This window comes from Dendrobates tinctorius, unplaced genomic scaffold (genome assembly GCF_039654945.1).
Source record: "Dendrobates tinctorius isolate UK_male_01 unplaced genomic scaffold, ASM3965494v1 ptg000065l, whole genome shotgun sequence".
In the NCBI taxonomy this organism is placed as follows: Eukaryota; Metazoa; Chordata; class Amphibia; order Anura; family Dendrobatidae; genus Dendrobates; species Dendrobates tinctorius.
In genome coordinates this window covers 27,732,809-27,756,577 of record NW_027361733.1, presented here as the reverse complement: position 1 = coordinate 27,756,577, position 23,769 = coordinate 27,732,809, and the positions used below count along the sequence as shown (strand labels likewise).

The window sequence follows — 23,769 nt, the reverse complement described above, 5'->3', positions numbered from 1 at the left end:
CATCTTGCCTGGAAGTTGGCTGAGCTCCTGACCCGGAGGACATGGCACAGATGCGGGCACCTGTATCACAACAGACTGTGAGTAAAGCTTTGGAACTACATGCCCTGGTGTCCTCCACTTATTCCAGCGCCAACCCGTCCAGCACTGCTACATCCCTTGCGCCCGACACTACACCATCTAAGTGTCACTTCACCTACTCTGCCCTGGGACTACAGCCCTGCCTGTGGAGGGCTATAACATCACTGCTGCACCACACCATCTGTCCCAGAGGATCTGTCTGCAGCGTCGGCTTACATCTACATTGCCGAACACCACAGGTGGTGTCACGAATCACTTATAAACTTTCCCCTTTTTACAATGGGCGCCCAGGGCCACGGGCCGAGTCCCAGCTGCCGTGACATCTCCCATTGAAGCTCATCGGGCCCGATACCGAGTACCCCACAGCCCTGGGAGGGCGACCCATATGCGCAACAGACTGTGAGTAAAGCTATGGAAATGCATGCCCTTGTGTCCTCCACTTATTCTTGCGCCTTACACCCGGCTCTGCTACATCTACTTCTTTACACCATCTCCCCACTTGCCAACCTCATCTACACTGCCCTGGGACAACAGCCCTACCTGTGGAGGCCACAACATCATTGCTGCACCACACCATCTGTCCCAGAGAGGCAACCCTGCAGCGCTGGTCAAACTGACCAGAAACCACAGGTGGCGTCACGAATCATCTCAACAACTTTATCCCCATCACTCTACCCCTTTTACATTGACCGCCTGAGGCCACGGACCGGGTCATTGCCACTGGTCATTGAAATCAACGGGCCCGGCACCGAGTACCCCACGGCCTCTGGGGGCGAGTCATTATGAAGTATTCTAATTTACTGAGATAATGACTTTTGGGTTTTCATTGGCTGTAAGCCATAATCATCTACATTAACAGAAATAAACACCTGAAACAGATCACTCTGTTTGTAATGACTAGTGTTGAGCATTCCGATACCGCAAGTATCGGGTATCGGCCGATACTTGCTGTATCGGAATTCCGATACCGACTTCCGATATTTTTTCAATATCGGAATTCGGCATCGGAATCGGAAGTTCAGTTGATTGACGGCCTGACGTCATCATGATGCGCGGTGTGTGCGCATCATGATGCGCCGTCATTTCGGGCCTTCCGGGGGTCTCTGCCGGCCTGCCGGGGGGCTGTGCCGGCCTGCCGGGGGGCTGTGTGGACTGCCCGGGGTCTGTACCGGCCTGCCGGGGGGCTGTGCCGGCCTGCCGGTGGTCTGTGCACCCTGTGGGGGTCTGTACCGGCCTGCCGGGGGGCTGTGCCGGCCTGCCGGGGGGCTGTGCTGATGTCCGGGGGTCTGTGCAAGCATCGTCCGATGGGACTACAAGTCCCATCTGGCGATGCCTGCTACCATGACAGTGATTGACACATTAGCCAATGATGGGACAGTAGTAGTCCCATCATCCGGCTAATGTGTTAAATGTTAAAAAAAAAAAAAAAAAAAAAATACTACATACATACTACATGCATGCTACATACATACTACATGCTACATACATACTACATATATACTACATACATACTGCATGCATGCTACATACATACTACATATATACTACATACATACTACATACATACTGCATGCTACATACATACTACATACATACTACATACATACTACATATATACTACATGCATGCTACATACATACTACATGCTACATACATACCACATACATACTACATACATGCTACATGCTACATACATACTACATATATACTACATGCATGCTACATACATACTGCATATATACTACATGCATGCTACATACATACTACATATATACTACATGCATGCTACATACATACTGCATGCTACATGCATGCTACATACATACTACATACATACTACATGCTACATACATACCACATATATACTACATACATACAATACATTCATACAATACATACATAGACATACAGTACATATAACATAGAGTAACATACTTACCAATACTTGTCACATTGTTCCCCGAAGCCATTGTCGTCTACGGAATAAATATTAACATAACAAACCACAAAAATACTCACCCACGATCCGAAGCAGTCCACGAGTGTGTCCCACGACGATCTTGGGTAGAGAACTGCAGCATCAGATGATGCTGCCGTTCTCTACGGGCTGCAGGAATCCAATGACGGAAGGTAGGTATCCTTCCGCACTGTATTCCTCCGCCACTTAAAAAAAAAAAAGTCCCTAGTCTCACTTTATGCCATTGCTGCGTGGGAATTTCCCACACAGCAATGGCATAAAGTGAGACTAGGGACTTTTTTTTTTTTAAGTGGCGGAGGAATACAGTGCGGAAGGATACCTACCTTCCGTCATTGGATTCCTGCAGCCCGTAGAGAACGGCAGCAACAGCTGATGCTGCAGTTCTCTACCCAAGATCGTCGTGGGACACACTCGTGGACTGCTTCGGATCGTGGGTGAGTATTTTTGTGGTTTGTTATGTTAATATTTATTCCGTAGACGACAATGGCTTCGGGGAACAATGTGACAAGTATTGGTAAGTATGTTACTCTATGTTATATGTACTGTATGTCTATGTATGTATTGTATGAATGTATTGTATGTATGTAGTATATATGTGGTATGTATGTAGCATGTAGTATGTATGTAGTATGTATGTAGCATGCATGTAGCATGCAGTATGTATGTAGCATGCATGTAGTATATATGTAGTATGTATGTAGCATGCATGTAGTATATATGTAGCATGTATGTGGTATGTATGTAGTATGTATGTAGTATGTATGTGGTATGTATGTAGCATGCAGTATGTATGTAGCATGCATGTAGTATATATGTAGTATGTATGTAGCATGTATGTAGTATGTAGTATGAATGTAGCATGTATGTAGTATGCATGTTGTATGTATGTAGCATGTAATTTTTTTTTTTTTTTTACATTTAACACATTAGCCGGATGATGGGACTACTACTGTCCCATCATTGGCTAATGTGTCAATCACTGTCATGGTAGCAGGCATCGCCCGATGGGACTTGTAGTCCCATCGGACGATGCCTGCACAGACCCCCGGAGCCTGCACAGACCACCGGCAGGCCGGCACAGCCCCCCGGCAGGCCGGCACAGCCCCCCGGCAGGCCGGCACAGCCCCCCGGAGCCTGCACAGCCCCCCGGCAGGCCGGCACAGCCCCCCGGCAGGCCGGCACAGCCCCCCGGAGCCTGCACAGACCACCGGCAGGCCGGCACAGACCACCGGAGCCTGCACAGACCCCCTGGCAGGCCGGCACAGCCCCCCGAAAGGCCCGTACAGACCCCAGAGAGGCTGTACAAGGGCAGGAAAGGGTTTTTCTTATTCCGATACCGGAAGTCCCATAGACTTGAATGGGACTTCCGGTATCGGAATCGGCGATACCGATACTTTTTTTAAAGATCGGCCGATACCATCCGATACGATACTTTGAAGTATCGGACGGTATCGCTCAACTCTAGTAATGACGCTACATAATATATGAGATTCACTTTTTGTACTGAAGAACTGAAATACATTAACTTTTTGATGATATTCTAATTTTGTGAGATGCACCTGTATATACTAGTACAGCACAGTGTATAGTCTAGTAGTATATAGTACAGTACACAGCACAGTATATAGTCTAGTAGTATATATAGCACAGTATACAGCAGTGTATTGTATAATATATAGTACACAGCACAGTGTATTGTATATAGTCCTGCAATGATCCTCAGTCTACTGAACCACCGCACAACCAGATCTACCCTCTCCTAGTGTATCCTCACCCATCCCTGTAGACTGTGAGCCCTCGCGGGCAGGGTCCGTCTGTACTTGTGTGTCCCTTGTCTTACACATGTTTATTGTACTTGTCTATATTTCCCCTTTTCACATGTAAAGCGCCATGGAATAAATGGTGCTATATAAATGTATAATAATAATAGTACAGTACACAGCACAGTATATAGTGTAGTATATAGTACAGTACACAGCACTGTATATTGTATATAGTATATCGTACAGTACAGTGTATAGTGATTGGTATATTAGAATACAGTGCAGTGTACAGCAGTGTATAGTATATAGTGTAGTATATAGTTCAGTACACAGAACAGTATATTTTATATAGTATATAGTACAGTACACAGCACAGTATATAGTGTAGTATATAATACAGTTGTATATAGTACAGTATACAGCACATTATATAGTATAGTAGTATATAACACAGCACAGTGTATAGCATATAGTACAGGACACACCACAGTATATAGTATAGTAGTATATAGTACACAACACAGTATATAGTATATCTTACAGTATACAGCACAGTATATAGGATAGTAGTATACAGTAAAATAAACAGCACACTATATTGTATATAGTGTAGTGGGATATAGTACAGTACACAGCACATATAGTGTAGTATATACTATAACACACAGCACAGTGTATAGTGTAGTATATAGTACAGTACACAGCACAGTATATTGTATATAGTATAGTATATAGTATAGTACACAGTACAGTGTATAGTATATGGTATAGTAGTATATAGTACTGTACATAACACAGTACATTGTACTGTAGTATATAGTACACTACACAGCATTGTATATAGTATAGTAGTATACAGCTCTGGCAAAAATTAAGAGACCACTGCAGTTTTATAAAAATCAGCTTCTCTACCTGTCTGACAGCCATTCCATTCCAGTGCCAGTTGAATTACAACCAGAGTACACCTCATTCTACATAATGTGCTTCTGATTAGGTGATCACCTGAACCAAATCTTATTTAACGAAGGAAAGTATAAAAAACCCTGCTGTGGTGTTCACAATCCTCTTGCAATAGGACAAGGTGGATGGCAAAACAAGTGCTAGTAATAGCCCAAAAGTAATAGGAATGAAAAAATAACTTTTAACCATGCCAAAGGAGTTGAAAAGAAAAGTCTTGAGTGAGGAAAAGATTGGCTCAATTCTGGCTTTACTAGCAGAGGGATACAGTGAGCATAGTGTTGCCTCCATCCTTAAAATTTCTAAGACGGCAGTCCATTACAACAAGGTCAAGCAGCAGATATTGGGGACAACAAAGCTACAGACCCAGAGAGGGCGAAAAAGACTCTCCACTGACCGAGATGACAGTCATCTTATTCGAATGCCACTCAGTAACCGCAGGGTGACATCAAGTGACCTACAAAAGAAATGGCAACTGGGGTGAAATGCACGGTAAGAACAGTTCGTAACAGGCTCCTAGATGCAATGCATAAGTCATGTAAAGCTAGAAAAAAGCCTTTCATCAATGAGAAGCAAAGGAGAGCCAGGCTGAAGTTTGCCAAAGACCATAGAGGACTGGAGTAAGGTAATCTTCTCTGATAGTCTAATTTTCAGCTTTGCCCAATACCTGGTCATCTAATGGTTAGACGACCTGGAGAGACATACAAGCCACAGTGTCTTGCACACACTGTGAAATTTGGTGCAGGATCGGTGATAATCTGGGGATGCTTCAGCATGGCTGGAATTGGGCAGGTTAATCTTTGCGAAGGACGTATGAATCAAGCCGCATACAACGTTATCCTGGAAAGACAGTTGATTCCTTCTGCTCAGGCAATGTTCCCCATCTCTGAGGACTGATTTTTCCAGCAGGACAATGCGCCATGCCACACAGCTAGGTCAATCAATATGTGGATGAAGAGCCACCACATCAAATCCCTGTCATGGCCATCTCAATCTCCAGACCCAGAGGTGTATCTAGGCTTTCTAGCACCCAGGGCAAGAATTCGGTTTGCCCCCCCCCAGTGCATATGCAATTTGCACACTTAATCATGTACCGACGAGCTGCTCTCCCTAATAATCTCAATGTTCAGTGAAATACTGACAGAAGCAGGAAGAGAAGCTCGATGTCACAGGACCATAACTATGAAAATCGCATATGAGTGAAGTGTTCATGTGATGACTACTGGAACCCACAGAGCTGAATCCTGACATTGCAGGATTCTGAATTCTCACAACCAATGCACTGCACACTTTTAGGATTCTCTCGTACCGGTGGCAAGAGTACACCGTCATGTCAGCACAAGCATGTGATTTATATACTTCTGGCCACACTCCGACTAGACGTGCCCGGGCTCGCTCCGTTCATTTTCACTGAGTGAGGCCACACATGTCTAGTCAGCATGTGACCGCATGTATGTAAATTATTAGTACGCGAGAATCCTAGCAACGTTCAGTGAGCACTGTGAGAATTCAGAAGTCTGCAGTCACATAGTATGACTGCAGGCTCGGCACAAACCTGGACAACCCCTTTAATGTTTCTAACGTAAATAAAAACATGAGAATAAGTCAGTATCACAAATAATATTTACATCCAGGTACCTTATAGATGACGTCGTCTCTGGAGTCATTCTTTTTTTTCTTCTTGTCCAGACCCCATGATGAGTTTTCTCATCCACAGCCGTCTCTGCAGACTTCCATCTTCTCCGGTCTTCTGCAGGAAATGTCCACACAATGCCCTTAAAGATAGAAGTGTCATTATAATGCTCCTGAATAAAAATACCTGCAATATACTGTCACCTCACGCTATTCCCCTCCCTCCTCATACTGTCTCCTCTAACATCCCACCTGTTCACCATACTGTCTCCTCATATATTTACCCCCGCACTCTATACTGTCTGCTCACACATACCCCCGACTCCCCATACTGTGTCTGCACACATCCCATCACCCTCACTCCCCATACTGTGTCCACATAGATCTTTCCCATCGCTACTCATACTGTTTCCACATACATTTACCCGTTTGGCTCCCCATACTGTCTGCACCCATCCTCCCACTCACTATCCCCCATACTGTTTCCTCATACATGCCCTCATACATACACTCTTCACTTGTGTCCTCAAATCTCCCCACACACATTAAATCCCCCATCCCCACTCCAAATCCCCACACACAAAGTATCCCCCATCCCCACTCCAAATCTCCCCACACAAAGTATCCCCCATCCCCACTACAAATACCCCACACATAAAGTATCCCTCATCCCCACTCCAAATCCCATACACATAATGTATCCCCCCACACATTAAATAACCCCCATCTCCACTCCAAATCCCCTCACACATAAACTATCCCCCATACCCACTCCAAATCCCCCACACATAAAGTATCCTCCATCCCCACTCCAAATCCCCCACACATTAAATATCACTACTCCAAGTCCCCACACACATTATGTTCCCCACTCAAAATTCCCCCACACATTATGTTCCCTATCCCCACTCCAAATCCTACCACACATTAAATATCCCCACCCCAAATCCCCACATATTACGTTTCTCCATCACCACTCAAAATCTCCCCACACATGTTCCCTTATCCCCACTTATCCCTATGTCCTCACGTTTCTGCCCCCATAATGTCCTCACGTTTCTGCCCCCATAATGTCCTCACGTTTCTGCCCCTATAATGTCCTCATGTTTCTGCCCCCATAATGTCCTCAGTAGAGTTGAGCGACTTTGGTCGGATCGGGTTTCGTGAAACCCGAATGAAACAAAATAAGTTTCAGATGAAACTCGTCCGACTAGAGCAAAACAAAGTCGGAGTTTCGTCCGAAACCCGACCCCAATGCAAGTCAATGGGAAATAAAAGTCGGACGAAACTCCGACTTTTTTTGCTCTAGTCGGACGAGTTTCATCTGAATCTTATTTTGTTTCATTCGGGTTTCACGAAACCCGATCCGACCAAAGTCGCTCAACTCTAGTCCTCAGGTTTCTGCCCACATAATGTCCTCAGGTTTCTGCCCCCAAAATGTCCTCAGGTTTCTGCCCCCATAATGTCCTCAGGTTTCTGCCCCCAATCCCCCATAATGTCCTCAGGTTTCTTCACCGTCCACACCACATGAATATGTCTGCACCCTGGCCTTGCTCCTCACACACTGTCCTCATCAATTTACTCCCCCCTGCTCCCTCCCTTTCCATGTGTCTGCAGCCATGGCATCCCCCAATCTCACACATTCCCTTGCAATGCCTCCATATAGCATCCGTCCCCCGACCCCAACCATCCCTTCCTAGCCCCCAGAGTATGTCCTAATTTCCACCAATAATTTTCTCCGGTGTCTTCAGCTCCATTACCCATCTGGAGCACTTACCACCAACCGCAACACTGCCTCACTGCCTAAAAGTCTTCGCCTCTGAAGAGCCAGTCGGCATGTGATGTCAGCAGCGTGATCATCTGACCTGATCACGCTGCTGGCGCTTCATTGATGAGGAAGAGCTGGGGGCAGTGAGGCGGCTTATCAACAAGTGAGTGAGTTGAGTTACGTGTATGTACTAGCGTCTGAAGATGATAGTAGTACACCGACGCACAGCACTTTCTCTGAGCCGGCTGTCAGTTTGACAGCCGGTTCAGAGAACGGGAGAATCTCAGTGTGCGGGCGGCAGAATGCCGCCAACGGAAAGCCTCCTCCTTGGACCGCCGCATCAGGCGGCCCGATGGCGCCCCCCCTGTCGGCTGCGCCCGGGTCATATGCCCCGGCTGCCCCCCCCGGATACGCCTCTGTCCAGACCTGAACCCCATTGAAAACCTCTGGAATGTAATCAATAGGTAGATGGATAGTCACAAGCAAAGAAGAACTGCTTACATTTTTGTACCAGGAGTGGCATAAGGTCACCCAAAAGCAGTGTGAAAGACTGGTGGAAAGCATGCCAAATGCATGAAAGCTGTGATTAAAAATCATGGTTATTCCACAAAATATTGATTTCTGAACTCTTCCTGAGTAAAAACATTAGTGTTGTTGTTTCTAAATGATTATTAACTTGTTTCCTTAGCATTATTTGAAGTCTGCAAGTACTGCAGTTTTTATTTTGACCATTTCTCATTTTCTGAAAATAAATACAAAATTTAGTGCTTGGAAATTCGGAGACATGTTGTCAGTAGTTTATAGAATAAAAGAGCAATTTACATTTTACTCAAAAATATACCTATAAAGACAAACTGAACATTTTGCAGTGGTCTTTTAATTTTTGCCAGAGCTATATATGTATATATATATATATTCTGCACTCAGGCATAAAGCACAGCATACAGCACATTACTCAGTATAAACACAGTATACAGCACAGTACACAGAATACAGCACAATATACAGCACAGTACACAGTATACAGCACAGTATACAGCTCAGTACACAGTATACAGCACAATATACAGCACAGTACACAGTATACAGCAGAGTACACAGTATACAGCACAGTATATAACACAGTATACAGCACAGTACATAGCACTGTGCACAGTATATAACACATTATACAGCACAGTACACAGTATATAGCACAGTACACAGAATACAGCACAATATACAGCACAGTACACAGTATACAGCACAATATACAGCACAGTACACAGTATATAGCACAGTACACAGAATACAGCACAATATACAGCACAGTACACAGTATACAGCACAATATACAGCACAGTACAGAGTATATAGCGCAGTATACAGCAGAGTACACAGTACATAGCACTGTGCACAGTATACAGCACAGTATATAACACAGTATACAGCACAGTACGCAGTATATAGCACAGTATACAGCACAGTACGCAGTATATAGCACAGTATACAGCAGAATATACATTATACAGCGCAGTATACAGCATAGAACACAGTATACAGCAATGTGCACAGTATACAGCACAGTATATAACACAGTATACAGCACAGTATATAACACAGTATACAGCACAGTACACAGTATATAGCACAGTATACAGCAGATTACACAGTATACAGCGCAGTATACAGCAGAGTACACAGTATACAGCAATGTGCACAGTATATAGCACAGTATATAACACAGTATACAGCACAGTACGCAGTATATAGCACAGTATACAGCAGATTACCCAGTATACAGCGCAGTATACAGCAGAGTACACAGTATACAGCACTGTGCACAGTATACAGCACAGTATATAACACAGTATACAGCACAGTACACAGTATATAGCACAGTATACAGAAGATTACACAGTATACAGCACAGTACACAGTATATAACGCAGTATACAGCAGAGTACACAGTACATAGCACTGTGCACAGTATACAGCACAGTATATAACACATTATACAGCACAGTACACAGTATATAGCACAGTACACAGAATACAGCACAATATACAGCACAGTACACAGTATATAGCACAGTACACAGAATACAGCACAATATACAGCACAGTACACAGTATACAGCACAATATACAGCACAGTACACAGTATATAGCACAGTATACAGCAGATTACACAGTATACAGCACAGTACAGAGTATATAGCGCAGTATACAGCAGAGTACACAGTACATAGCACTGTGCACAGTATACAGCACAGTATATAACACAGTATACAGCACAGTACGCAGTATATAGCACAGTATACAGCAGATTACACAGTATACAGCGCAGTATACAGCAGAGTACACAGTATACAGCACTGTGCACAGTATATAACACAGTATACAGCACAGTACACAGTATATAGCACAGTACACAGAATACAGCACAATATACAGCACAGTACACAGTATATAGCACAATATACAGCACAGTACACAGTATAAAGCAGAGTACACAACACAGTACACAGTATATAACACAGTGTACAGTACACTGTATATAGCATAGCACTGTACACAGTATACATATATACGCTACACTCGGGCAGTGACTGACGTGGAGCCGCAGCGCTGAGTTCGGAAGTGAATGGGGGCGGGACGCATGCGCAGTGCGGCTCTGGCTGTGTCTCTGTCCCCGGGTCCCTCCCGTGTGTGTCCCGGTCCCCGGTCCCTCCCTCCCTCCTTCCCTCCCGGTACCGGCTCCATCCCCCCCACCCCCAGCCAGGCAGGCGGATGTGCTTCAGGAAGCGACCGGGCTCCGGTGCTGCCCAGATTGTAAGTAACAGCTGCCCAGCGGATGGGAGATCAGTGCATGGGGCAGCGGGAGGGGGTCCCCGAATCCTTCCCGCAGCCCGCACCGGCATACGGGTCACCGAGTGCGGGGGATTCTCTACCAGGGTGAAGAAGATGTAACTGTGCCCCCTTTGCCCATCCAGACTTGCACTAAACCTCCTTCCCCTGCATCCTAAAACTACCCCCACACCGGGCACAGAGACATCACTGCTCTGTACACCCAGCCTTACACCGTGCCCCCAAACTACCCCCACACCGGGCACAGAGACATTACTGCTCTGTACACCCAGCCTTACACCGTGCCCCCAAACTACCCCCACACTGGGCACAGAGACATTACTGCTCTGTACACCCAGCCTTACATACACCGTACCCCCAAACTACCCCCACACCGGGCACAGAGACATTACTGCTCTGTACACCCAGCCTTACATACACCGTACCCCCAAACTACCCCCACACCGGGCACAGAGACATTACTGCTCTGTACACCCAGCCTTACATACACCGTGCCCCCAAACTACCCCCACACCGGGCACAGATATTACTGCTCTGTACACCCAGCCTTACACCGTACCCCCAAACTACCCCTACACCGGGCACAGAGACATCACTGCTCTGTACACCCAGCCTTACATACACCGTACCCCCAAACTACCCCCACACCGGGCACAGAGACATTACTGCTCTGTACACCCAGCCTTACATACACCGTGCCCCCAAACTACCCCTACACCGGGCACAGATATTACTGCTCTGTACACCCAGCCTTACACCGTACCCCCGAACTACTCCTACACCGGGCACAGATATTACTGCTCTGTACACCCAGCCTTACACCGTGCCCCCAAACTACCCCCACACTGGGCACAGATATTACTGCTCTGTACACCCAGCCTTACATACACTGTGCCCCCAAACTACCCCTACACCGGGCACAGAGACATCACTGCTCTGTACACCCAGCCTTACATACACCGTACCCCCAAACTACCCCCACACCGGGCACAGAGACATTACTGCTCTGTACACCCAGCCTTACATACACCGTGCCCCCAAACTACCCCCACACCGGGCACAGATATTACTGCTCTGTACACCCAGCGTTACACCGTACCCCCAAACTACCCCTACACCGGGCACAGAGACATCACTGCTCTGTACACCCAGCCTTACATACACCGTACCCCCAAACTACCCCCACACCGGGCACAGAGACATTACTGCTCTGTACACCCAGCCTTACATACACCGTGCCCCCAAACTACCCCCACACCGGGCACAGATATTACTGCTCTGTACACCCAGCCTTACACCGTACCCCCAAACTACCCCTACACCGGGCACAGAGACATCACTGCTCTGTACACCCAGCCTTACATACACCGTACCCCCAAACTACCCCCACACCGGGCACAGAGACATTACTGCTCTGTACACCCAGCCTTACATACACCGTGCCCCCAAACTACCCCTACACCGGGCACAGATATTACTGCTCTGTACACCCAGCCTTACACCGTACCCCCAAACTACCCCTACACCGGGCACAGAGACATTACTGCTCTGTACACCCAGCCTTACATACACCGTGCCCCCAAACTACCCCCACACCGGGCACAGATATTACTGCTCTGTACACCCAGCCTTACACCGTACCCCCAAACTACCCCTACACCGGGCACAGAGACATTACTGCTCTGTACACCCAGCCTTACATACACCGTACCCCCAAACTACCCCCACACCGGGCACAGATATTACTGCTCTGTACACCCAGCCTTACACCGTACCCCCAAACTACCCCCACACCGGGCACAGAGACATTACTGCTCTGTACACCCAGCCTTACATACACCGTACCCCCAAACTACCCCTACACCGGGCACAGATATTACTGCTCTGTACACCCAGCCTTACATACACCGTGCCCCCAAACTGCCCCTACACCGGGCACAGAGACATCACTGCTCTGTACACCCAGCCTTACATACACCGTACCCCCAAACTACCCCCACACCGGGCACAGAGACATTACTGCTCTGTACACCCAGCCTTACATACACCGTGCCCCCAAACTACCCCCACACCGGGCACAGACATTACTGCTCTGTACACCCAGTCTTACATACACCGTGCCCCCAAACTACCCCCACACCGGGCACAGAGACATCACTGCTCTGTACACCCAGCCTTACATACACCGTGCCCCCAAACTACCCCCACACTAGGCACAGAGACATTACTGCTCTGTACACCCAGGATTACATACACCATACCCCCAAACTACCCCCACACTGGGCACAGAGACATTACTGCTCTGTACACCCAGCCTTACATACACTGTACCCCCAAACTACCCCCACACCGGGCACAGATATTACTGCTCTGTACACCCAGCCTTACATACACCGTACCCCCAAACTACCCCCACACCGGGCACAGAGACATTACTGCTCTGTACACCCAGCCTTACACCGTGCCCCCAAACTACCCCCACACTGGGCACAGAGACATTACTGCTCTGTACACCCAGCCTGACATACACCGTGCCCACAAACTACCCCCACACCAGGCACAGAGATATTACTGCTCTGTACACCCAGCCTTACATACACCGTACCCCCAAACTACCTCCACACCGGGCACAGAGACATTACTGCTCTGTACACCCAGCCTTACACCGTGCCCCCAAACTACCCCCACACTGGGCACAGAGACATTACTGCTCTGTACACCCAGCCTGACATACACCGTGCCCACAAACTACCCCCACACCGGGCACAGAGACATTACTGCTCTGTACACCCAGCCTGACATACACCGTGCCCACAAACTACCCCCACACCGGGCACAGAGACATTACTGCTCTGTACACCCAGCCTGACATACACCGTGCCCACAAACTACCCCCACACCGGGCACAGAGATATTACTGCTCTGTGCACCCAGCCTTACACCGTACTTCCAAAGTATCTCTACAACGGGCGCAGGTGATATTACTACTACTCTGTTCACCTAGTCCCACAAACTAGGCCCATAATGGGAACAATAGAGAGCTGACTACCCTGCCTTCTTTTTTACCCCCACAGGACCCTTGCAATCCAAATTACACCACACTGGGCACATGAGAGACACTACTACCACCCTGTGTGGCCATCTATGCATACACTGTGTCCTGCCTCCTGTGCGCAAAACTACCCCTACACAAGAGAGACCTAACTTCTCTACATGCCACCTGACCTCACACTGTACCCCTGGGCGGTATGTCCGAATGTCGCTTCTACACACAATTACCCCCTCGTGTCCTAAACTTCTCCTGCACTGTCCACATGCTCCAAACTACCCTCACTGTGCTCTAGGCAGACATTACTACCCTCCAGGTCACTTACACACGTACACTACACCCTGCATGTGTAAAATCCCCTCATACTGGACACTCTAGAGACGTTAGTACCCTCCATGTCACTTATACACTGTAGCCCCTGCATCCCAATATACCCCCCGTAATTCTCAGCGGGTATTACTATTTTCAGTGCTACTTATACCTATGCAGTACCCCCAGTTCCCCAAATTATGCCCTAATTGCTCATACGAGGCATCCCTTCTCCCTACACAATCCCCCACACACAGGGCACAAGTAACACGCTACCCTCTGTGCCCACCACTAAGACTTTCCCCAGACATAATGCCAGGCACTGGTACTGGCAATACCGTCCTGTACCTGCACCCTCCGTATTACCACTCCAGGCACAACAGACGCCAATGCCACTTACCTAACCCGGTACTACAGCTTCGTACGACCCCAGCACCAGGCCAGGAGGCCTCTCTACACCTCTCCCACCCAAGTGCTCTCAGAACAGTCATTACCGCCTACCCTACCCCACATCCCATAAATTCTCCTGAGTCTCGTCCATGCCAAGCTATATTCCAGCCCCAAAATTCCCCTACTAGATTCCAACTTACCCTCATACGTGAAATAGCTGCCAGTGCATGCATTGCACCCTAATGTACCCCCAAAACTACTACTGCGGGTCACCATAGTGGTTGGCGGCTTTTATCTCAGTCCTGGTAGACCCCTAAGTTATGCAGTGTTCCTCGCTGTACGTGGCTGGGATGGGGTGTGAAAATTTGGAGACCCCCTTCATCATCATCATTACCAGCCAATCATAAATTAATAGCCCCCAGGACCCCTATAGCTCCTTCCCCTCGATCCTGGTCCTGTGTATAGGGACTTGAAGTTTGTAGTGGGGGGGGGGCATCTCATTATGGCGCGTGTGATACAATGTACCAGAATGGAGGCCATCATTGTGCTCATACATTTATACATCATGACTCCCCACCCCATTATTTATTTTTTCCTTTTTTGTTTTCCATTCTTCAGGGTCCTGAAGCCTCTTGTGTTATTTTCTTACATTCTTTATATAAAAACTAGGGGTTAATCCGGAAGCCTCTGTACGTAGTGTCTGAGCTGTGAGGGTCCGGTGATGTCCTGCGCGGTGCGATGCCTACATGTGAGGGTAGTGCCCACGTATGGGCAGCGCTAGTAGTGCTTGTGCGCAGGTGGGGGAGGCTGTAGTGCCGCCGCTGGCAGGTCTGTAATGTTGGGTGAAGCAGGTAATTGTCCCGTGCCTTGTTGTGTATACAGCGCCGTGTTATGCAGGAGGCAAAGTGTTGGACGTCGCAATGTTTTGGGTTGTAACTAAATAAGTAGCAACTTACGCAAATCTCCAACCGGCGCCAAAGGGGTTTTATCCAAATTGAAAATCGGTAAATGGCCGCCATATGTCTGTAGTATGCCAGGGTCTGATAAATGCCTGAAAGTTCCCTTTTAGGACTAATATTTGACCTCTTTGCACTACCACTAATTTAGCACATTTATGGATCAGGTATAAATACTGTGCTCCATAGGGACCAAAGACAAGAAGAGTGCGGCCTTTTGCTCCATGTTATAATATCCTCCATACTCAGCCGCTCCTGTTTATAAAAATGGAGATGCGCTGACGGCTCAGATCATACAATCTAGAATCAGCACCCCCAACTGGTAATACATGAAAGCAATGTTGACTTACAGATCTGTTCATTTATATAGAAGTGTGATTGCTTGCGACCTAGTAGCAGGTAGGGTAGGCCTTCTATTTTTGGTGTTTGGGGTCAAACCCATTGACTTGGGTAAAACCTAAAGTTAAAATGGCCTTCAGGGTCTGGGCCCTAAAATGCTGTGGCCATTTCAGAGTCTGTGCCCCAGAATCAGGGCTGTGGACACGGTAAAACAAACCTCCGACTTTGAGTCCTCAATTTCCCCGATTTCCAACGCCACAGGATCAGTCACTACTGAGCATGTACATAAAGTGCAGCACAGATTCATCTCCACTCCGACCCCACAGCACCGGTCACTACTGAGCATGTACATAAAGTGCAGCACAGATTCATCTCCATTATGACTCCACAGCACAAGTCACTACTGAGCATGTACATAAAGTGCAGCACAGATTCATCTCACCTCCGACCCCACAGCACCGGTCACTACTGAGAATGTACATAAAGTGCAGCACAGATTCATCTTCACTCCGACCCCACAGCATCGGTGACTACTGAGCATGTACATAAAGTGCAGCACAGATTCATCTCACCTCCGACCCCACAGCACCGGTCACTACTGAGCATGTACATAAAGTGCAGCACAGATTCATCTCCACTCCAACCCCACAGCACCGGTGACTACTGAGCATGTACATAAAGTGCAGCACAGATTCATCTCACCTCCGATCCCACAGCACAAGTCACTACTGATCATGTACATAAAGTGCAGCACAGATTCATCTTCACTCCGACCCCACAGCACCGGTGACTACTGAGCATGTACATAAAGTGCAGCACAGATTCATCTCACCTCCGACCCCACAGCACCGGTCACTACTGAGCATGTACATAAAGTGCAGCACAGATTCATCTCCACTCCGACCCCACAGCACCTGTCACTACTGATCATGTACATAAAGTGCAGCACAGATTCATCTCACCTCCGATCCCACAGCACAAGTCACTACTGAGCATGTACATAAAGTGCAGCATAGATTCATCTCCACTCCGATCCCACAGCACAAGTCACTACTGAGCATGTACATAAAGTGCAGCATAGATTCATCTCCACTCTGACCCCACAGCACCGGTCACTACTGAGCATGTACATAAAGTGCAGCACAGATTCATCTCCACTCCGATCCCACAGCACCAGTCACTACTGATCATGTACATAAAGTGCAGCACAGATTTATCTCCACTCCGACCCCACAGCATCGGTCACTACTGAGCATGTACATAATGTGCAGCACAGATTCATCTCCATTATGACTCCACAGCACAAGTCACTACTGAGCATGTACATAAACTGCAGCACAGATTCATCTCCACTCCGACCCCACAGCACCGGTCACTACTGATCATGTACATAAAGTGCAGCACAGATTTATCTCCACTCCGACCCCACAGCACCGGTCACTACTGAGCATGTACATAAAGTGCAGCACAGATTCATCTCCACTCCGACCCCACAGCACCGGTCACTACTGAGCATGTACATAAAGTGCAGCACAGATTCATCTCCACTCCGACCCCACAGCACCGGTCACTACTGAGCATGTACATAAAGTGCAGCACAGATTCATCTCCACTCCGACCCCACAGCACCGGTCACTACTGAGCATGTACATAAAGTGCAGCACAGATTCATCTCCACTCCGATCCCACAGCACCGGTCACTACTGAGCATGTACATAAACTGCAGCACAGATTCATCTCCACTCCGACCCCACAGCACCGGTCACTACTGAGCATGTACATAAAGTGCAGCACAGATTTATCTCCACTCCGATCCCACAGCACCGGTCACTACTGAGCATGTACATAAAGTGCAGCACAGATTCATCTCCACTCCGATCCCACAGCACCGGTCACTACTGAGCATGTACATAAAGTGCAGCACAGATTCATCTCCACTCCGATCCCACAGCATCGGTCACTACTGATCATGTACATAAAGTGCAGCACAGATTCATCTCCACTCCGATCCCACAGCATCGGTCACTACTGAGCATGTACATAATGTGCAGCACAGATTCATCTCCACTCCGACCCCACAGCACCGGTCACTACTGAGCATGTACATAAAGTGCAGCACAGATTCATCTCCACTCCGATCCCACAGCATCGGTCACTACTGATCATGTACATAAAGTGCAGCACAGATTCATCTCCACTCCGACCCCACAGCACCGGTCACTACTGAGCATGTACATAAAGTGCAGCACAGATTCATCTCCATTATGACCCCACAGCATCGGTCACTACTGAGCATGTACATAAAGTGCAGCACAGATTCATCTCCACTCCGATCCCACAGCATCGGTCACTACTGAGCATGTACATAAAGTGCAGCACAGATTCATCTCCACTCTGACCCCACAGCACCGGTCACTACTGAGCATGTGCATAAAGTGCAGCACAGATTCATCTCCACTCCGACTCCACAGCATCGGTCACTACTGAGCATGTACATGAAGTGCAGCACAGATTCATCTCACCTCCGACCCCACAGCATCGGTCACTACTGAGCATGTACATAAAGTGCAGCACAGATTCATCTCCACTCCGATCCCACAGCATCGGTCACTACTGAGCATGTACATAAAGTGCAGCACAGATTCATCTCCACTCTGACCCCACAGCACCGGTCACTACTGAGCATGTGCATAAAGTGCAGCACAGATTCATCTCCACTCCGACTCCACAGCATCGGTCACTACTGATCATGTACATAAAGTGCAGCACAGATTCATCTCACCTCCGACCCCACAGCACCGGTCACTACTGAGCATGTACATGAAGTGCAGCACAGATTCATCTCCATTATGACCCCACAGCACCGGTCACTACTGAGCATGTACATAAAGTGCAGCACAGATTCATCTCCACTCCGACCCTACAGCACCGGTCACTACTGAGCATGTACATAAAGTGCAGCACAGATTCATCTCAACTAAAAGCCGAGATCCTTAGATCAGGAACAGAACAGACATTTATAGGACTTTTCATAACTTTCCCAAATTCTTATGGAAACATTTACAGCGCCTCCTGCATTGTACTACTGTGCCCAATTTATTATATAGTATAGGAGTCAGTCCATTTTATACTGAGTCTACCAAAATGGACACCGACTCCACATCCCTGCCGAGAATCATGTGATCTTTCAGGGTCTGGACCCAAGAATCGCTTGGCCTTCAGGGTCTGGGCCTGAGAATCGCTTGGCCTTCAGGGTCTGGGCCTGAGAATTGCTTGGCCTTCAGGGTCTGGGCCTGAGAATCGCTTGGCCTTCAGGGTCTGGGCCCAAAAATCTCATGGTCCTTTGGGGTCTGGGCCTGAGAATCACGTGACCCTTTGGGTTCTGGGTCCGAGAATCATGTAGCCCTTTGGGGTCTGGACCCAAGAATCACGTAGCCCTTTGGGGTCTGGACCCAAGAATCACGTAGCCCTTTGGGTTCTGGGCCCAAGAATCACATGGCCCTTTGGGATCTGGGCCCGAGAATCACGTGGCCCTTTGGGGTCTGTCTGGACCCAGGAATTGTGTGGCCCTTTAGGGTCGGTCTTGAGAATTGCATGGCGCTTTGGGTCACAGAATTGCATTCCCCTTTGGGATTTGGGCCCGAGAATCTTGTGGCTCTTTGGGGTCTGCGCCCAAGAATTGTGTGGCTCTTTAATGCCTAGAATCATGGCACCTTTTCGGGATATTGGCCTGAGATTCATTTCGTCCTTTAGTGTCTGGGTCCGAGAATCACGTTACTGTCTAGGCTAGAGACTCTGACAGCCTACTAGGTCTGGGCCTGAGTCTGAGATAGACAGAATTGTTGGCTTTCCTGGCATTCACGCGCTGATGTGTTAATATAAATGACATATGATAATTGCACACACTTATGTGCTCTTCTTTTACTGGACAACCCCTTTTAACTTAGCCATGAGCGCCAACCTGACCTCACTCATCGCAGTCTTGGACAGATAAAGCAATATGTTTCCTGCAGACTTGACAAGTGGTGGCGTTGGGTACCGGGGTCCTAGGTGGTAACTCTGTACCCACATGGCAGACTTTGGGTGAGGGAGTTGCACTTTCCTGGTCTCTCTTCTCTGAGTTTCCTGTTTCTTGCCTCTACATTCAGTGCTCAGTCGTGGAGTGTTAACTCTTTCAGAACCTTATTTGTTTGATTGGCAGAGGTGGTCAGGCTCACAGGTAGCTTAGGATGGGCCTGCATGTGACCACCGGGTACTTCATGGTGAAGCCAGCACACCCACAGGACGCCCTGAGGAGCACTCTTGACAATTAGTGCTCAGGGGTCTGGCCATTTGGGGTTTTTGGAAAGTTACTATAATGGGGGTTTTCATTCAGCATCTGCTGGCTACGAGTAAATCTATTTTAGGCTTTGGAGTTTAGCATGGAAATATTCCTGAAATACTCTGTGTCGCTGTGAAAGTCGTCATTTTTACGGCATGAGAGGAGAAGATGCATCACACCCATCATGCGGGGAGCTGCCGGAATGTAAGAGGATCAAAACGCAATATGCGCACATTATATAAACCTATAAACCGTATAAAGGGCCATTGAGAGCTGTCCACTGATCCCTCCGCCGACAAACATTGACGCACTAAAAAGATTTTAATTTCACCCTTTAAAATAGACGGCGACGCGTCCCGAGGCGACTTCCTGTCCGGTGTTATGCGTGACGTCAGGCGGAGGATTTCTGGGTGTATTGTGTGATATGGTTTATTACAGGGGTCTTCTAGTATTAGGTTAGTAGCCCAGTCCCTGTATAATATCGGGGTCTGCAGCTCTCTAATATTCTTCATTTCCTTACAGTTTTCTGCATGCTGTCAATGAAGATTATCAACCATTTTCACCCCGGATTTCGCCCCTTTTCATCTGCATGTAAGGCTGCGTTCACACCACTTTATTTTGGGTCTGAGTGCCGTCCATGGAAAAACAGACAGCGCTCGGATTAATGTTATATTATTGGGCTGTTCCAATAACCATTTTATTACATCAACAAAAAAAATCTCAGCATGTGTCTTCCCTGTATTTTGGATGAGACTCGCCAATACAAGTCTATGAGTGCGTGAAAAAATCGGATCCCTTCCGAACCACCACATGGCCTCCGACATTTCCGGACACGTCGCCGTTACTAACATAGGAAACTGTATTTGATCTTTTAAATGCTTTTTCTCTGCTAATGTATAGATGGATGTGATACGGGTGGCCGTATAGAGGGAAATTCTCCAGTGTTTTCTAGATGAAAAATTGATGATTTTTTTTTTTTCTATTCACTTGTATGGCTTTAGGATAAGGGATCACTTCGACATCCATTTTTTCGAGGAACACGAAAAGAACAGCTCCATAGCCTACTACAGGTACGGATAGCACTCATACCTGTAGTAGTCTTTGGGGCTGTTCTTGTTCCTCAGAGCCCGGTCCGATATTGATCCTAGTGTCGAATCCAAATCGCAAGTCTATGGGGTCCTCGAAAATATTTGACAGCACTCGGATGACATTTGAGCTGTCTGTGTTTCATATACATGTTTGATAGTTGTTTTTTTTAGTTTTTTTTTTGTTTGCTTCTCATTCAAGAAAAACATATGGAACTCAGATGAAACTTTGATTAAACTCTGATGGCAAAAGGTGACTAAACGCTGAATAAAATCACTGCCGAAACTAGGACCCGTTTTCTCGTACGTGAAAAAACTTTACTCGGGTGGATTTTGTTGCGGATTTGCCGTAAAAGTCTCTGGATGGATTTGTTGCGGATTGAAGATCCGTATATTGGGCTCACAGTCTGTCCTCACATTGCCCCCAGTTTTGATGATCTGGCACCCTTTCGATGTCGTGGTATTGATGTGTGACCACTGCTCATCATCGCTTGACCCGACGTACAGGAACCCACCAAGGAATCCTCGGAGAACTAGGGCTCAAATTGCAGTCCTCTTCCATCATCTTTGGGGGTATCGCAGGTTACATATATATTTATGTGAAGGAGGAAGACGAGGACAATAATGGACTGAACAAACCTGAGAAGTTTCAGTAGAACAGGAAACGGTCACTTTGTAATGCGCAGGGAAGGAAGAGGTAGAGGAACTTTCTCAAGAGCTTGCAATTGATCCACAGCTGGATCAGGCTCTGTATTCTACTTAGTGTGAAAAAAGGAGGAAACTGCATTGTCTGTGGCGTGAATGTGCGAGGGAGGAAGCGGTCGGGTCTGTGCATTGTTCACGTACCACCGCACACAGGACGGTGCTGTGAAGGATTCTTCTCAGCCATTTCTTTGTTATATCTGCTCCTTGTAAATCTGAGTAAATGGCTATAAATGATTTATAGGCTGTCACTCAGCTTTCCCAGAGCCCTGCAAGGCAAATATACCTGATTATATGCAACCCAGGAGCAGTAGATACTAAACTGGACAGATTTGGCTTTCAGGGATGTGGTAAAGCAGGTTGATAACCAATGTGACTGTTGTTCCAGTTTCTAACACAGCTGGTTGTCACCTGCCTCTGCCCCTTATGGATGGCTGACCGTCTTTGGTGTTACCCTACCGCAACCATTAGTGGTCAGCAGCAGAGACTGCGCCCCAGTCACGGGACAGTCCGCCGGGTGTTTTTGTACATGTTCGCTGTGCGCTGGTTTCGCTCTGTAGCGGAAGTTTAGTTGTCAGGAAGTTGCATTCTCACCACAGGATGTCATAATCACTTCTCTTCCACACCCTTAGTGTTCCTATTCTCTCCCATCCCTCAGCCGGGGTAAGAACTGTGGCCGGCAGCAGTCTCTCTGCTCTACTCAATGGGCGTCGGAGAACGGGGGCAACAGATGCATCCCCTGGGAGAGCAGGCCATGGGATGCAAGGTGGGTGATCGCCGTCGTCTTCACAGGATTGAGGGGGCTCAGCATGGTTCACGGACCATCGAGATGGATTTGCATAAAGCGCCACCGACCTAGAATCTAGATGGAGGGCTTCAGGGGGCTTGAGCGAAGTTGTTTTTGTGTGGTACTTTGTGCAGGACTTTAAGTTAAGGCTACCTACAGATGTTACAGTGCTGTGTTTGTGCAGGGCTGAGGAGTCGGAGTCCATTTTGGTAGTGTCGGAGTCGGTACAAAATGGACCAACTCTGACTCCTAAAATATATAATACGTTGGGTACAGTAGTACAATGCAGGATGTACTGTAAATGTTTTCATAAGAATTTGGGAAAGTGATGAAATGTCCTATAAGTGTCTGTTCTGTTCCTGATCTAAGGATCTCTGCTTTTAGTGAAGATGAATCTATGCTGCACTTTATGTACATGCTCAGTAGTGACCGATACTGTGGGGTCGGAGTGGAGATGAATCTGTGCTGCACTTTATGTACATGCTCAGTAGTGACCGGTGCTGTGTGATCGGAGTGGAGATGAATCTGTGCTGCACTTTATGTACATGATCAGTAGTGACCGATACTGTGGGGTCAGAGTGGAGATGTATCTGTGCTGCACTTTATGTACATGTTCAGTAGTGACCGGTGCTATGGGGTCAGAGTGGAGATGTATCTGTGCTGCACTTTATGTACATGTTCAGTAGTGACCGGTGCTGTGGAGTCATAATGGAGATGAATCTGTGCTGCACTTTATCTACATGCTCAGTAGTGACCGATACTGTGGGGTCAGAGTGGAGATGAATCTGTGCTGCACTTTATGTAC

At 47.5% G+C, this 23,769-nt stretch overlaps 1 protein-coding gene across 5 annotated transcripts in view; it reads left to right on the top strand.

The window, feature by feature from the left end:
• RGS19 (regulator of G protein signaling 19) overlaps positions 1–23,769 on the top strand; it is a 96,354-nt gene that overhangs the window by 58,598 nt on the left and 13,987 nt on the right. The window contains exons 1-2 of one of the 5 annotated variants that reach the window (XM_073580855.1): positions 10,773–10,990; positions 20,913–20,981. The exons of 1 other annotated variant lie outside the window; for it this stretch is intronic. Coding sequence is in view for 3 of the 4 variants with exons in the window: in XM_073580857.1 (XP_073436958.1) it covers positions 10,803–10,908; positions 10,941–10,990 (156 nt within the window). In the remaining variant the exon portion in view is untranslated. Of the gene's footprint in view, positions 1–10,772; positions 10,991–20,912; positions 20,982–22,796; positions 22,944–23,769 lie in introns of those variants that run through there. 3 more of the 5 variants (XM_073580857.1, XM_073580854.1, XM_073580853.1) reach the window with 3 other exon arrangements.